This window comes from Candoia aspera, chromosome 4, assembly GCF_035149785.1.
Source record: "Candoia aspera isolate rCanAsp1 chromosome 4, rCanAsp1.hap2, whole genome shotgun sequence".
In the NCBI taxonomy this organism is placed as follows: Eukaryota; Metazoa; Chordata; class Lepidosauria; order Squamata; family Boidae; genus Candoia; species Candoia aspera.
The window spans coordinates 73,857,003-73,873,857 of NC_086156.1; the positions used below are offsets into that span (position 1 = coordinate 73,857,003).

At 40.7% G+C, this 16,855-nt stretch overlaps 1 protein-coding gene across 7 annotated transcripts in view; it reads right to left on the bottom strand.

Moving 5' to 3' along the window:
- The window catches only part of FMNL1 (formin like 1), a 78,770-nt gene that overhangs the window by 26,567 nt on the left and 35,348 nt on the right, over positions 1-16,855 (bottom strand). For 4 of the 7 annotated variants that reach the window (XM_063300549.1, XM_063300550.1, XM_063300548.1 and 1 more), the window contains exons 3-8: positions 16,518-16,601; positions 15,202-15,275; positions 7,557-7,640; positions 5,204-5,341; positions 1,778-1,886; positions 393-469 (exon numbers count right to left, since the gene is read on the bottom strand). In XM_063300549.1, the coding sequence (XP_063156619.1) occupies positions 393-469; positions 1,778-1,886; positions 5,204-5,341; positions 7,557-7,640; positions 15,202-15,275; positions 16,518-16,601 (566 nt within the window). Of the gene's footprint in view, positions 1-392; positions 470-1,777; positions 1,887-2,953; positions 3,208-5,203; positions 5,342-7,556; positions 7,641-15,201; positions 15,276-16,517; positions 16,602-16,855 lie in introns of those variants that run through there. The other 3 variants (XM_063300554.1, XM_063300553.1, XM_063300552.1) reach the window with 2 other exon arrangements.

Sequence of the window (16,855 nt, forward strand, 5' to 3'; positions counted from 1 at the left end):
CATAGCAGCACTGAGGACAGGTCAGGATGCTTGAGGATTTTGTTTGGTCTGTGTTGCAATCAGCATTATGAAGTGGAGCGACTTGCTCCACGCCTCTCAAATGCCTGTGCCAGCTGAAAGTCCTTGGATGTGACACTTTCACTCTCAGTGCAAAATACAAGCCAAAGTGCACACAGAGTGCACATTTTTCGTACGATATATTGAGAAATATATGTATTCTAAAAAATATTCTATGAAAATATTTTCATGCTTTTTTTAAAAAATAAAAGCAGTATTTAATGCAGAAATGAACATGAATACATCTCTGAAACTGACCTGGACAGGAACTGGCTAACATATCCATTCTGACTGAGAAGCATACACACATCTGTAAAAGAGGAGGGAATTCCTACCTGGGATTCTTATTGTTGAGACTGAGTGTTATCTCATTTACACATGCTGGATGGTTCATCACAAGGCTGAATCCAGACTAAGGGAGAAATGAGAAAGAAAATTAGCAGTCCAAATTAGCCGTCCAAGTGAATCTAGATGGGCACAAAGACTGCAGGTGGAAACACACACAGCAATGTCTCCTTTGTTCCACAGAGGCTCAGAGAGTGGATTCCTTTACAAGCAAAGGCCATATGGACATGACTGGTTGTGGCAAACCAAACCATTGGTCACTCATGGTCAAATGATAGTTGTTATGAACCCAACTTTTCTTTTCACAGAGAGTTAAAAGGATTACCACTTTTGATATATATACCATTTTCATATGTTAACCAAAGTGTTTGTGTGTGTGTTTGTGTGTGTGTGTTTACCCTGCAAAATGTGTTTGATTTCATTTAACAATAACATATAAAAATTCAGGAAACCATACCCCTTAAGACACTTTTGACTCCAGACTACTGATTATTGCTCCACCAATTCTCACAGCTATGTCTGATGAGAGTAACACTATTGGGCAACATCTTTTTCTCAAAAATAACAGTGTGAAATGTCATGTAAAATGGCTTCTTAGGCCTATTTACCTACTTCCAGTATTCCAGGCAGGTTGTGCAAATCTGGCTGTGCCATACGGAAAACTCCACTGATTAAAACAGTAGTTCATCAAATGTAGCATTTGGTTTGCAATGAGCACCACTGAATAGTTCTTTCTTTAAGGGTCATTGAACTCTCCCCCCTGAATTTGCGTACTGTGGTCAACAACCAAATGCCTGTTATATGTTGTTGACTCAGAGTCCCATGATAGTAGGTCACTTCCTTATTATGGGTAACAGAGTCCAATAATTTTGGAAGGTACTAGATTGCTTCTTCTGTGTCCCATGCCCCATGATCTCAGAAAGCTGCAAGCAAACAAAACCTAGAATTCTGACATTTAAACATTAGGATCTTTCTGACACTATACATCTGAGAATGCATACACACATACTGCACCTACACCTACATCTGATTTATAGGTCTTCATGCCATTTGGGATGGCATGTTAGAAAACTGCCTAATGCTGAATCAGACATTGGTTTATCCAGACTAGCTCTTCAACACTTCAGATGGGAATCTTTCCAGCCCTACCTGGAGATATTGGGAATGGGTTTTCTTGTATGGCACAGGATTTCCTGGTTTTTTCTTCCTTGCCCCTCCCTGACATTATGTACATACAGCACTTCACACATCACTTCTGAAATCTAGGCAAGTTTCAAAATCACTTTCCAATATTATATGTTTCCCAAGGCCATCTATTTCACACACATGCAAATTTCACCTTTCTCCTCCTTCTCCTCCTCCCCCACCCAATTACCTGATAATTCATAATGGCACGGAGACACATGATGCAGACATGAACATCATCCTTCTGGCTGACGATGCGTGAGTTCCGTAGGGCCTTCCTGCTGTGTGCCAGATTGAGTCTGGGGTAGAAATAAATTTAAAGGGGGGAGGGGGAGAAACAGCTCAATGACAATGGATATCAATCCCATGCAACTGTCCAAAAGTATAAAGAATAGCATATGAGAAGGATATGAGGGGGGAGCAGCAGAAGTCAGCATAAGTAGCAGGTTGGCAGTTTAAATTTTCCTTTTCTTCTAAGTTTCCAGTTCAAATGGCATCCAGGAATAGCCTTACCCAATCTGTTGCCCTGCAGTTATGTTGCACTTCACTTCCTACAATCTCTAGCTGTGACGACTGGACATTATAGAAGTTAAAGTTCAACACACCTGGAAGGCAACAAGTTGGGAAATTCTGGTCTAGAGGATGTTGTCACCAGTGAAGACTTCCAGTCCAGTTTCCAGGGCATTGCTGATTCCATATGATTAAACATGGAAAAGAGTCTCAAGAATAGGGCTAACAGACCATAGGGAAAAAAATCATGAAAAGCCTTTCATATGGATGTGGTTGAAGGAGAATGCAGAGGATGGATACTGGTGCTGAATATGGTAACAGTTCTTCAGACTCCGAAAAACTGGTGGCTTTGGTCTCCAACTTACGAAAGGTTTCTAGATGTCATGATTAAAGACAAGCCAAATGAAACTTTACATCAGTTTTGTACAATTTCAGGCTCATTTGATTGCTCAGCATTCCCTTTCCACCACCTCTGAACATCTGACCCAATTCCCTGAACCTCAGGACAACAGCAACAAAAAAACAGGAGCCCAAACAAACAAACAAACAAACAAACCAAAACCCTTTGTGATGACTATGAAAACAATGAAAATCTAAGCATGCAAATATCCCAGATTTTCAAAAGTAATTCCAGTGACTGAACTTTTAGGGATGGATTGCCTCAAGCGGGATGTTTAAAATTGCAGATTTCCAGCTCTCTCGGCTTTCAAGGCTCCCAACGTTCAGTGTCTGGAGCGCCTGTGCATGAACACAAAGGCGAAAGTGGGGCGGGCATGCCCTTGCCCAGCCACTCCTACACCCTCCAGCTGTGTTCATGGGGGGAGGTTCTCATTAAGGCTGGGATTTCGAGGCTCACCGGGGTGAGTAAGAGTTGACAGGTGGCCTGGGCTTACAGTCCTGCTCGCTGCCAGGGGCGCTGGAGGAGGGGATGCTGGGGTGGACTTGTTGAAAGAATGTTTGGATCTGCTGGTTCAAATGGCAACACCTGAAGGAGGTGGAAGAGTGCAACCCTGCAGGACAGGAGGGAAAAATACGATGCTTCAGGTGGACGCCTCCCTGGCCCTCCCCCTCCCCAAACATGGGGGAAACGTGACAGTTTTGGAATCATAGGGAGGGACATTTTACTGTCACTTGAAAAGCAATCTTGACATCCCTTTATCAGCTTTTAGGTAAATCTGGCAAATAGAGTCCATTATTGCCCATTTTTCAAATGCAAGACTACTTCTATTCTTTGAGGTTTTCTGTGTGCCGTGGGCAGGAACTTTTTCTTCAGTAAATTATAGGCACTGAACTAGCCCAAGGATGGAAAATCTTTTGCCTGCAGGAGGGTGGGAATCCACCTTGGGTCAATCAATTCCAGTTGTTCTCCAAGGTCAACACCATCATACTCAGGATTAGGACTTTGTCACAGAAGGGCTGATTAGCCTGAGGGAGCATGTAATCAGTTATAGCATTTAGCCCATTGAGCTCTGAACCCCAAAGCCCAGCCCCTCCGGTCCTGAAGGAAGGATGGATTGGTTTTCACTTCACTTCACTTCTGAAGTTCAAGTACTGTAGAGAGAAAGGCTTCTTCTATCGTTGCATAGGAAATCGCATTAACAAAACATGGAAGGGGCCTTGAGATGCTAGGTCACACACTGACTGATGCCTCCATGTATGATTTTGCCTCTTAAAAATGAGAGAGAAAGAGAAAGAGCCTAATGCAGGCCTCCTTTTCAAACTATGATTCAGGGGATCATAGTGTTGAATCTCTCTGGAGCTGATGAACCCAAACTACACATATACTATATCCCATCAACTATTTTCCCCCTCTTCCCCCTATCCAGGAAGACAACATCTGAGTACCTACCATGAGACATTTTCCCAATGGAAGCATGCAAAAGAAGTGTGGGGTTAGAATAAGGAGAAAGAAAAGGAGTTAGGACAGAGATGAGAGAAAGAAGGGGAAAAGAAAAACAGATTTTGCAGTTTGTTGGAAAGTTAGCAATTAACATGAACAGGCCCCCAACTTCTCAGAGTCGGCTTTTAAAGCACTGTTTTTGAGGTGGTCATAGATGAGAAAAACTTGGAAACTAGATTATGAGTGACTCTATACCAGTGTTTCTCAACCTTGGCAAGTTTAAGATGGGTGGACTTCAACTCATAAGAAGTGGGAGGTGGGAGGTACAGCACAATCAGACTTACTGGCTGGGGAATTCTGGGAGTTGAAGTCCACCCATCTTAAACTTGCCAAGGTTGAGAAACACTGCTCTATACGGTTATTTTTGGTTGGTTTACTTAATATAGTTACCCTAGCATGTAAAAAAATGTTTCAAAGCTTTCTAACAATAACCTGGCTCCTTGCTAAATATTGTTTTCTGGGGAAAGAACCATGCATGCAGTGTTCTTTGCACTGCTGAAGAAGTAAACTTTTAGTTTCAAAAACAGAAATTGAAAATGAGTAATCTCTTGAAACTTGTTGTTTAAGAAATCTGATGGGCTTCAGGGCTGTTAGTCTGAGTATTACTAAGTTGGTCTACAGAAGTCTAAAAACAGGAAACAATCTGTGTGGAACAGTTCCTCAAGCTGCTCCCTAGTGAGCTCATTTTAATAAGCAATTAATCTTGTTGTTTCATTTAAACTGGGAGTTAATTTGAATCCAAAATATTTCTGATACTTTTAGATGAAGGTTCTGAGATTCACCTATACATAGACTTGTAACTCTGATTGAAAACGCAGATTCCCATTTGGACAAGCAAGCAAGCAACCTATGCTGAATCAGCCTGCCTGTCCAGAGTGTTTCTCCACCACGTAATTCTTTCATTTGGCCTCATTCTGGCATGATCCAAAATCAGAAGAGTTGGTGGCTTATATTAACTGAAATGGCCTCCCCTTCCCACGCTGATTATGTTATAGCAGAAGATACTTTATAGCACAGGCTTTAACATAGGCCACATCCTAAGATTTAATTTGCTGTCTTTTGTATAATTTTTGCATTTTATTTTCTGGAGCAGTTTGTTGTGTAGGGAGAATATAAAAAGGGACTGCCACTCTGCCGGTCCCAGGTGCTTCATCCCAATACTGGGAAAGTTGTTTAAGAAAACCTACCCAAATTTCATTTGGTTACCTGACAGTCAAGTGCCTCGTTTTGGTGGAACCCTGTGTGGGGGAGGAATTGCTTCTGCTGAGGTCCTCTACAGATCTGTCCAGGGCTTTTCCCTTGTCGGACCCAGGGCTCCCATTGTCAGTGCTGTCCATATCAAACCTGGAGCCACACACACAAACACAAATGTGCGTCAACAGGTGGGTGGGTGGGGTTTATTGAGGCTCTGGCAGTGAAATGGAAGGAGAAAGGAGAACCACTTTTCAGGGCATGACCATTCTACACACATCAATAAATTGATTTAATCTCCAGGGTCCTCCTCACTGTAAAGATTCACAACTCAGTGCTGAAGTAAACATGGCTTATGCTCCGTTTTTGCTTTGGCAGTGTCAGAGCTGGGCTGCTATCCAAGGTGCTGAGCCAATGTCTGCATGTCTTCTACTTTGGTATGCACAGGCTTCCAGGTTCCAGGATCGTCTCTCTCTTTTTTAACCAGACTCCTGAGGTCCACTAGCTGGACTCAGGCACAAAGTTATAGGTGGAATAAGTGGAACCAGATAGAAAATGGTGGCTCAGGAGGCGGAGTCACTATATACTGTGCAATGAGTTGGCCTCCATATAAATACAAATCTATATCTGCATTACTTCAGATTAGGGATATAAGCAGCCTATTTTTTAATAAACAAAATAACCATTTATTGTTACAATTAAATAATATTTCTAGTCAACAAAATATTGTCAAGTCAAGAAATCATTGCTGAACTACTGCAAGGGATCAATTATCTACCCTAAATTTGGATCTACCTCCTATCCTATCCGCCTCTACTAGATACAGTTAGATAAGTTTATTTCTCCTGGATTATGTGGTGAAGTTTGCTTTTAGATTTGGGCATGAAAATGTGCAAGTGGCCGTTTGCTTGCCTGTGGTGGAAGAAGCAGAAGAAAATTATGCTAAATGAGCGTGTATAATTGTTTCATTTGCAAATAATACTTTCTCTCTACAACGTAACTCCTAGTTTGCCTTGAGGAAATGAAGTGGTAGTAAGCTTGTGTTAGATTGACGGTTCTTGTCAGAGAAGCAATCACTCATTTCTCTGTGGGTTAAATCTCTTCATGTTATCCAGGAATTACTCCTCAATCAAGTTGCATGTGATTAAAACATATTTAACAGAAAGGGTTTTTTTTCCTGCAAAGGACTACATTCCCTTTGAAATAATCTACAGAAGGCACATTTGTGCTAAGACCAATGCTAGTCTATTAGCAGAGTCTACAACCCTTCTCTCTCTTTCTTCCTCTCTCTCTCTCTCGTTCTCTCTTTTCCTGGCTTTCTTGAGATGGAAAATAGCTTTTCCAGAACTGACACCTTGCAGAAGTCTCCTGAAATTAAGTGGGAGTTTGTAAAATCAGGCCAAGAATTACAAGTTTGCCACCTCTGGTTTCCTGTATCAGGAAGTGTGTGTGTGTGTGTGCTCTTAGTCTTCTATATGACTCATCCATCCGCTGTTAGGAATACAGTTTCATCAAGGACAGCATACATTCTTATTAGTAATAACAGTAACTTTACATTTCTCTTGCTGCTTCTTTTTTGACACAATAGGAATCGATTGGTTTTAGCCTAGATTAGAAACGTTTTTCCAATTGTAGCTATGCACTTTCACTGTTAAAACTAGGAGAAGAAATCTGTGTGATGGGAAGCCCTGTTCTCCAGCCTCAAATGTGATTTGGGCCAAACAGCTGTTATTACCTTCCTTGTTATCACCAACTTTACAAGTTACTTTCTCTGAGGTTTAACATGCTTTGTAATTGTTTTGTGTCAACTGATCCATTGGGAAATTAATTCCTGACTTGAATTAGGTGTCCAAGAGTTATTTCACAGAGATGAGACAAGAAGAGCTGAATGAAGATATAATCATGGATAGGTTTCATCAGGTAGAACTCCCTTCTAAAAGGACAATTTGACATCCAAGTTCATGCATATGTGTATACAGACAATATAAAATACAATTTGTGTTCAACTCTCAAAAGGACATGGAAATTATTTCCGTGACTTCAAGGAGCCTTTGAGCTCTTTCCCAGTCAACAGTATAGCAGGCTTCTCCTGACCATAACCCAGAAATTCCTTTGGTATTGTTTCAAACAGTTTGTAATTAAATATAGAATGTCTCTTTAACCAAAGTCAAACCTAACTAGAGAGTGGCACTACTGAGATAAAGCAGCTCCTGGCATCCCTATCAAGACATATGTTACTGGGTGCACAGACTTGTGTTCCCTGTTAAATTGGCCACACAACCCCCAATTTAAAAGCTATGGCAGGAGTGTCATCACAGTTCTGCCTTGTTCCTCACTTATTGCTCATACCTAACAACAGTGAACTTACGTGACAGAGCACTGGGCAAAAGCAAGATAATCCACCAACACATCAAGACCTTTGTTCTCTTCATTTAGGAACTCCTGGACCCAACTGTGGAAAGGAGAAAAGAGCACATGATTTTACTCTCCCCTGAACAAAAGATGGGGAAGGCAGCCTTTCCCTCAGCTTGCAACCTCTCCAGAATACTTGCTTGTTTGCACATACCTCATTTCTAGACCTGTCTTACTCAACCAAAGGCCTCTCAGATGTGTCATATTGTAACTGCCATCATTCCCTTGCCGCATTTGGAGGACACAATTTGAGAAAGCCTAGTCCAGGCATACATCTTAAAGTGTTTTCCCTGTTGATTAATATACCATGTGATCATTTACAGTAATTTTACTGTGTGTGTTAGTGTAATGGTTGCCTAATCCCAAATACTCAGTCTCACAAGCTCGGGCTTAAAGATAACTGATTTATTAAAGGAATAGTATGCAAATACAGAGAAAGTCGTGGAGACAGTTAGGGCCTTCTTCCATTTATCTTAACAAATGTTCTGCAAGCTATGCTTGTAATGCTGTAATCCTCTATCCTATTTGCCTAGCAGTAAACTCAAACAAACTTAAATGAACATCCTTCTGCACTGACACCTATAGGACAGACACAAAGGCAGTTATCCTAGGACTGTATCACTTTAGAATAAACATGGAGGAATCACATATTCCAATAATCCCCTATATGTCCTACAAGGGATAACTCCCATGCCACAGAGAAAGGTAAACTACAATCTTTCAAGCTGGATGTGGGCATGCATTCTCCCCTGCCTCTTCCCACCCCCACTCCTTGGTCATCTCCATTTTCTGTGATACTCAGTATCACTCAGTAAGTTTCCCCCATTAGAAATATTTACTTATACCAGTCTTTTTCCAATTTGGCAACTTTAAGATGAGTGGACTTCAACTCCAAGAATTCCCCAGCCAGCATGGGGAGTTGAAGTCCACTCATCTTAAAGCTGCCAAGTTTGAAAAACACTGATTTATACTAAGCATCTTGACTGACAGGGTGAATTTCTCCCTTGCACAGAAAAAAAAAGGTGGTGGGCTAAAAACAATTCAGTGCCTGAAATTCTAAAGTGATGGAACTTCAGATTTTGCCACCTGTTCTGTCCCCCTCTGCCCAAAAGTTATGCTTAATTAACCCTTACAATATTATTCTTTTCCAAACCTTTGTACTATGCAATTTTTTCTGGGATTTTTTAAAAAACTATTTGTAGCTAAATAATAAAACTAAATATGGCACTACTCATACAATTAGCAATTGTGTGGATGGCTTCTAGAAATGCAAAGGCAGAGTGGTACCCTACTGTGGCAGATGGAAGTCATTAATAGTTTGTCTGCCATTAAGATCCTATTTCTCACCCCATATTTCATTTCTCCTGAAAAATAGCTTTCCATGCAGTAAACAGGAGTTATTTTTCACAGTGCAAATGGCAGGCAATAGAGGGATCTAAACTGAGTGTGTAGCAAAGTATTAAAGGCTATTTTGCCATTCCAATGAAGTGTGTGTGTGAATGCATACAGTATGTGCCTATATCCTACCTTTTGATAGGCATCTGTGCAATTCTAATTATACAGAGGCTGTCTAGTCTGCCCCAAGATGGCACAAATTAGGGCTATGCATCACTTTGGAATCAAAGGGAAAAGGTGCTCAGGGCATGCATGCAGCACCTGTGGGCTACTCCTTAAAACAGCTGTATCTTTCCTCGGGGCCTGCCCTCTGCTCTTGCACGATCCTGGGGAAAAGACATGTTTAATTTAAGGCGTTGCCACAGGTGTTATGTGAGTATCTAGGGCACTCCACAACTCCTTTCCTCCTTTGAATTCAAAGTAATGCACAGCTCTATTACAAATGCACTCATTCCAGGTAGTTTTTGAACACTTGGAGCTTTGTGGAGAATTTTTTAAAGATTTCAGAAGCAGTTTTGTCTGAAAATGTTACAGGAAAATTAATCTCTACACAATTTTTCTAGAGTTGTAACTGAACAAACACCCCAAGAAAACTACAAAGATCATCTGGAAAATGTCGAATTTCCACAAAATGCATGTTTAACTTTTTAAAAATTATAGCCATGTCAGTGGTATCTCCAGAAGCAGTGCTTACAATGTAAAAATAATTTGGTGACTGTACTCATCATGAATCTGCGGCTAGTGAAGGAATTTGCACAGATCTTTTAGACCCAAGTAAAAGGTCCTACAAGAGCTGTTTGCCCACCCAGTGACACCTTAATTAATTATTTGTGAATGCAGAGGACAACTGTAGTTTCTGATCAATGCAGGTAATGTACACCAATTACAGACATGATGCAAATGCTAAAGTGAACTTTACCATCACATAAGGAAATTGTCTGGTACCCTTTCTGTTGGGCTGCATTGTATCTCCTGATGCCCAGGTTCTATATCCCATTCTAATGTGTAATTTGCTTTATCTTTTACACTGTCCTGGGCTTGACAGTACATTTGGTCACAAAATGCTGACAGACCTTGTGCTTGCTGCGTTCCTTTTTATCTTCTCACTGCTTGGCAGGCAGTTGGTCCAGAGAGATAAATGGTTTCTCATTCAAGCTGTTAATTAGCCTGCATACATCACTGTCCTTAATGGTGTTGGCTGCTGCCTTCAACATGCTGGGGTCACCTTCTCTGCAGAGGGCCAAGACCTTTGCTGCAAACCTCAGAGTGCTCCCAGAGGCCAGGAAAAGGGTGCCAGGGTGTGGGTGGAATTCAGCTTAGCTACTGGCAAAGGAAACTAGTCAGTTAACCAGATTAACCTACACTGAGGCTGATGTACAGTTGAACAATTAAAATGTAACATCACACAGACAATCCTTGGCATATTTTTCATTCCCTTGGTGCTTCAGCAGAGAGCAAACAAGTGAGATATGAATTTATTCTGTTCCCTCTTGTCTTGGTTTCTTCTCCTCAGTATTTAGATTATTTGTTCCAAAATTAAGACACTAAAGGAGGAATACATTTGTCTAGGATTACTAGCTGAAACTCTGGAAAAGAATATGCAAGACTAAATCATAAGATTTAGATAAGAACTGCAGCCAATGAATATAGTACAGCTTCCCCCTCAAGTTCCCAGCATAGCCCATGATCCAAAAGATCCTGTTGATATAATGCACTGCAGTTATCTTCTCCCCTATTCGACAAAGTCACAAGCAAAGGAGCCTTTACTCTCTGCCCTACTTTAAGCCAGACCAGTAGTTTTAGCAAAGACCTCCCCTTATTACACCCTTGACTGCCCATTCCAAACACAGGTAGAGGGTCCCCAGGCATTCTTGCCTACTTCAAGGGTGAAAAATAGAGGAACAAGCCTGGATTTATCTCCTTCCATGGTTCACTTCCCACTTCACAGGCTCTCTCCAAGTCAACACAAATTGTCTGAAATAGATCTTGCAAAAGCCAGGGATAAGAGTTTAATGAGCCCTGGGGTACTACTGTATATAATACACATGAGGTGCTATGTCATCAGCAGGAGACATTGGCTAGCTTCATAAATGGTACCAAGCCATCGTTTGTTGATTAAGTCACGGGTAACATTAAACCACAGTGACTGGGCTCACAAACTGCATTCTAAACTGAAACCAGTAAGACCACATTATGACTTAGTGTGATACATCAATTTCAGCGATGTTGTAATCAGTTCAGTTTCATTCAGTATTTTAGGTTCAAAGGAAACTTACTTACTTACTTACTTACTTACTTACTTACTTACTTACTTACTTACTTACTTATTAAGTTGCTATGCCCCTCACACCAAAAGGATCTTAGTGGCTATACATCAATTTCAGCGATGTTGCAATCAGTTCAGTTTCATTCAGTATTTCAAGTTCAAAGGAAACTTATTTATTTATTTATTTATTTGGTTGGTTGGTTGGTATGCCCCTCACACCAAAAGGATCTTAGTGGCTAACAGCCAGAAACTTCATTTAAAAAAACCCTCAATAAAAATGAACACCCGCCCCCCCAGAAACCTCAACAGCATCATAAGGGATTAAAAATAGATATGCAAAGTCATGTGTTTGCCAACGCATTCTAGCATTCAGAGCATTTCTTCCTCCTGAGCTAGGTGGAAAGCCAGATCTTAACTTCCCTCCTACAATCCAGGAAGGAGTCTCCATAGGGAGAGAGTTCCTCAGCACGGGGCAGTGACTGACAACACCTGTTTTCTAGGTCCCATCAAATGGCTTTCTTAGGTAGACTGGATCTGAAGGAGATCTGATTGGACAGGCAAATGAATATGGGAGAAGGCGGTCCTATGCACAACCTAGTTATCTAGTTATTCAGATAACCTTATTGAGGCTTATTCAGAATAAGAGCATCAGGCCCTCTATTTATTAATAAATAGATTACTCAACGGGCTTATAAAGATACAATGTAGTTTACAAACACAAACACCCAAACAAGAATTAAAAGCTTGCCAGAATTTCAGAGCTGGAGGACTACAAAAATTCTGCTGACAGTGATAGCCAGCTGTTACACTGCTGTGAGCAAAAGCATATAAAAATGAGCTCTAATGTTAATTTTAACCCAACAGAAAATAGAGAAAATATTTATTTTAATTGTTTTTATTTTTAAAATTTTGTTCGCTGCCCAGAGTCACTTGGTGAGATGGGCAGCCATACAAATTAATTAAAAAAATAAAAAATAAAATAAAAACTGGCCCTATGCCATTTAAAGCTTTAAAGCTTTATTTTATTATTTATTTATTACATTTGTACACTGACTGACTCCCAACAACTCAGGGAGGTTCACAAGTAAAATACAAGGAAAAAAAAAAAACAATGGTAAAAACAAGAAACAAAAGATGCCCCAAAATCAGCAACAAGCCTTCAGCTGGGCCCTGAAACTAATTGCAAGCAATGCAGTTGACACAACAGTGAAGTAGTAAGCCCAGAATGGCCAGTCCCAGAGTTAGTCATTCCGTCTGGTAGCTGCCAGATATCCTTTAAAAAGCCAGTGGTCACAAAGCATGTACTTCATTGATGAGCTATGGACAACTTACAAAAGACATTATTAGAACCCATAACTTTATTTGGACCCTTACAATGCCTCTGCTGCATAAGTGAGGTTAGAGCAGCATTACTGCCATTGTTTGGAAAACCAAAAATAGACCTTCTGTGTAAGCCCTGAGGATACCCTCTTGATTAATCAATCTGCATGTCAACCCTGGAGAACAAATGACATAAAATGGCATTTTTCTGGCTGCTCTGCAGCTGTGGGACTTTCTTCCCACCCAGAAACTCATCAGAGATTTGAGTGTTTGAAGAAAAGATTATAAATAGCTATTTAACAATCAAGGGCCTGTCTTATGGCTTTGAACTGTTGACATATATTACAGATTGTGGTTGTAATTCCAATTTCTATTTAGATATGTGCTATACATAATTTAAACTGTCATTCTTATTGAGCCCTAAGGAAAGGGCAGGCTAGAAATGGAATGAAAAAGTATTAAAAACGATCACACAGTTTCCAAATACACCCCACTCCCTCAGCTGCATCTGCAGGTTGATAGATCCTCTGGAAGAACATCCAATCTACCTAAGGCTAGGGGTATTATCTTCTGTCCCTTGTTGTGATCAGATCGCTCTCTGGTTGCCCTGGAGTTGCCCAGCAGGAAGGTGGGACCTGTTAGATTGATCTGTCCCAGGTGCCTTATGGATCCTGTTGGTTTTCAGAGAATGGTTGGGGGGTTTCCTGAGGTTCTGGTGGGCTGTTCAACTGAGGCTTTAGTACCACTTGGAATGAGTGGAAGATGACAGACCTTCATTGGATTGCTCCTGAGCAGCATCTCTTTGTCTAGCAATCCTGGGTACCCCTTGATTTACTGAGCAGCTCAGGGAAATTAAGCAACAGAAGAGACACCTATGGCATTGTTGGAGAAAGACTGGGAATGACTCTGACCAGACACATATAATATATGGCCTTGGATTAAGGAGTACCTTGTGGCAATATGAGCAACAAAACGTAATTATTTTTTCACTCTTATTAGGCCTGCAACGTGCCACCCAGTGGCCCTATTCAGGGTGACCTGTAGCCTTTTAGGAAGGGAGGGTCCTGATGAACATCTTAAAAGCTGCTGTGAGGATCATGCTAGGAATCTGATATATACAATCACTCAGATTCTTTCTGACTAGGTGGATCCTACTGAGGTGACTTAGGCTCTTATGTGGGAGGAATTTGAGCCTATGAGTCTTGAGGAACTGCACAGGCTTTTCAGAACTGTGAGTAAAATCACCATGTCAGCCATTCAAGGTAGGTAAGATCAAGAAATAGAAAGAGCAAGGATTCCAGGAATGTATTTTATTGTTGTAGGGTAGAATAACAGAAATTTGAAAGCCTGTCAGTTTCTCTCTGCCCCTTCTCATACCAAACAAGATGAAGGCAGGATTACTTTGAGTTTCTTTCTCACACTTTCCACTTTCTTAGGGTTCAGTTATCTTTTTTTTTTCCTTTCAGTGGTTTATTGCTCCCTTCCTCCTTCTGAAGGCCAGACCTACATCCTTTCACACACCTGCATGGACTTGTTAGATCCATATCCCTCCTGGCTGGTCAAGGCCACCTGGGAGATGACACATGGTAAGGCCCAGGTGGTGGTGAATTCATCCTTAAACGAGGTAGTGGTATGCACCTTCCTCATCACCGGACTCAATGATACTGGACAATTTTTCTCCAGTCTCCAACCTCCCTTTTGGGGGAAAGGTCAGAGAGAAGGTGGTTGGGCTGCAGCTCCAGGGGGCCCTGGGGGAAAGAGATTATCTGGATACTTCTCAGTCAGGTTTCAGGCTGGAGTATAGCACTGAAATAACTTGGTAGTGACCTCTGGTGGGACTTGGGATGATGTAACTCTCCTGATCATCCATGATCTTGATCTCTCAGTGTCTTTTGATACCATTTATCATAATGGTAACCCACTGGACCAGCTTTGGGAGTGGTGGCACTGTTTTATAGTGGTTCTCCTGCTTTCTCTGGGGCTAGTTCAACTCAGTGTTTGTAGAGAGGAAGAGATAGAATCCTAGATCCCTGGTTTGTGGGATTCCTTAGGGGCTCAACATTCTACTCATTCCTATTTAACATCTACAGGAGACTGTTGGGGGAGGTTATCCAATGACATGGAGCTAATGGATGATACCCATTTGTACATCTTGATCCCTGGCCAACCAAGCAATGCTGTCAATGTGCTTTCCCAGTGCCTGGAGACTGTCAGAATCTAGAAGGGGAGGAACAAACTTAGGTTCAACCCTAGCCAGACCATTTTGTTTTTGACAGATCGCACTGGGCACAAACAGCAGTGCTTTGCATTCTGGTCCAAATCTACCTCCTTCCCCCTCCAATAGGCACAGCATACTTTAGGGCATTTATTGAAGAAAAAGTATTATGAGATTCTTACTTCAGAAGGCATAGAGTATAATTTTTGTAAAGTATAAACTATTTTGAGAATTACCTAACTAGAAGTGGTAAAAGGTAGTCACTGGAGTGGTCACAAGCCTTCAAGCTTCTCAACCAATTAAAAAATGAATATATTATAATTGCTCATAACTAGGAATGGCAAGTTGGAGAGTGCTCAACAGGTAGGTGAATAACCAGTGAATTTGTTTTCCACTGATACTCACCCAATGTGGTTTGTCCTCAGAGATATCTCTAATTCCCGAAGAACCTGGGTAGATTCTTGAACTCGTCTCTTAAACTGGTAAAGAAAGCAAGACAAATTAAAAATCCCATAGAAATTAAAAACCTGGCATATTTTTGTTTGCCCTGTGACTTACCTATGCATTATATTTTGACCCTGGGTTTGAAAAAGTATCTACTCTTCAATGGGAAATAATACAGACAGCACTAGGAATTTCATACTCTAAGTATACCTTGCAATCAATAGTGAAGTACAGAACAGCTCTTTTGCTGGTTGCACTTTTTGTATTGATTGCAGGCAGATTATTGTTATGAGCAAAGAAAAATCATACACCCAGGAAGCAAATCACAAAAATACCCCAATAAAGAGATCTGTTCAAATAAACCTTATGACTCAAATTTTAAATAATTAGGACTATAGGAACTGAGTTTCTGGCAGACGTATTAAAGCATGCAAGCCATTCAAAACTGATAAAGTTTTAGTACTAAAATGTGGATCTTTAAAGGCCAGGCTTTTTTGATAGAAAATGCAGGTGTGTGACCCCAGTTAAGAGAGTGATATCAATCTATCTCCCCAACGTAAGGTTGGCTGGGCATTTCCTATTTTGCTCACTGGGCAATGATTGCTGCAAATAATACTCCCACATTTCTGGTCAGGCCTAGAAATAAATAATGTGTATGCCATTGCTCAGTATATATTTTGAATGGCATGCATGGGTGTACTGCTTGCTGTAGACCCAATAGAAAATGTAAATATGCTCCCACCCACCCCACATCCCTACCAGGCCTTTTTGCATCACTGGCTCTGTGGAAAGGATCCTATGACTTCATTTCCTTTTCAATAATACTCATTGTATTTTATTTACAATTGCTAATATTGTTTGCAAGCTACTGAAGAAGGATTGTTATTCTGAAATACAAATAGCTGCAACAAATAAATAAATAAATAAATCAGTAAAAGCATGCAAAATAGCAATTTCTACTCATCATGAGGAATTCAGGAAATCAAAAAGCCACTTAAAGAAATCAGTCGTGTTTGTTTGCAGATTTATTTATTTATTTATTTATGCATGCATGCATGCATGCATGCTCTGTTTCACCTAAAACTGAAATCAGCCTTAGGGAAGAAAATTATGATAAGCAGAAAGTCCAGCTGTTAACAGTTTATTTGTAAAAAGCATCTTCTGCAAAATCTTTTTACTTTTATGCAAAAATTTCCAGCTGGAGAGAGAATAAAAGGAACATGGAAATAATTAGGGGAGAGAATACGAAATGGCCATATTAGCCACTTAAAAGTCACCTTTCCGCTGAATCCACCCGTGTCCAGATAGCTCTTCAATTTCTGGATATAGGCAGATGGTGGGTTCTTTACCTGGAATCGTTCCTACAGATGGGCACAGATGGGGTGGGAGAAAAGAAACAACACAATTTTTTCATTAAATTCATGAAGAATGGAGGGGATTCTGAAAATTCAAGCATTTTATGAGAATAGACAAGCGAGGTATCTGCTTTTGTAGAAGATGCTGAGGAGACTAATTCCAGATGTTAAACATAACCAAAATTGCAAATATTGCAGGTGCTTGTAGGCACAAACCTTAGCAGCCTTTAGCTGCCAGACCTAAATGCTTATGAATCATG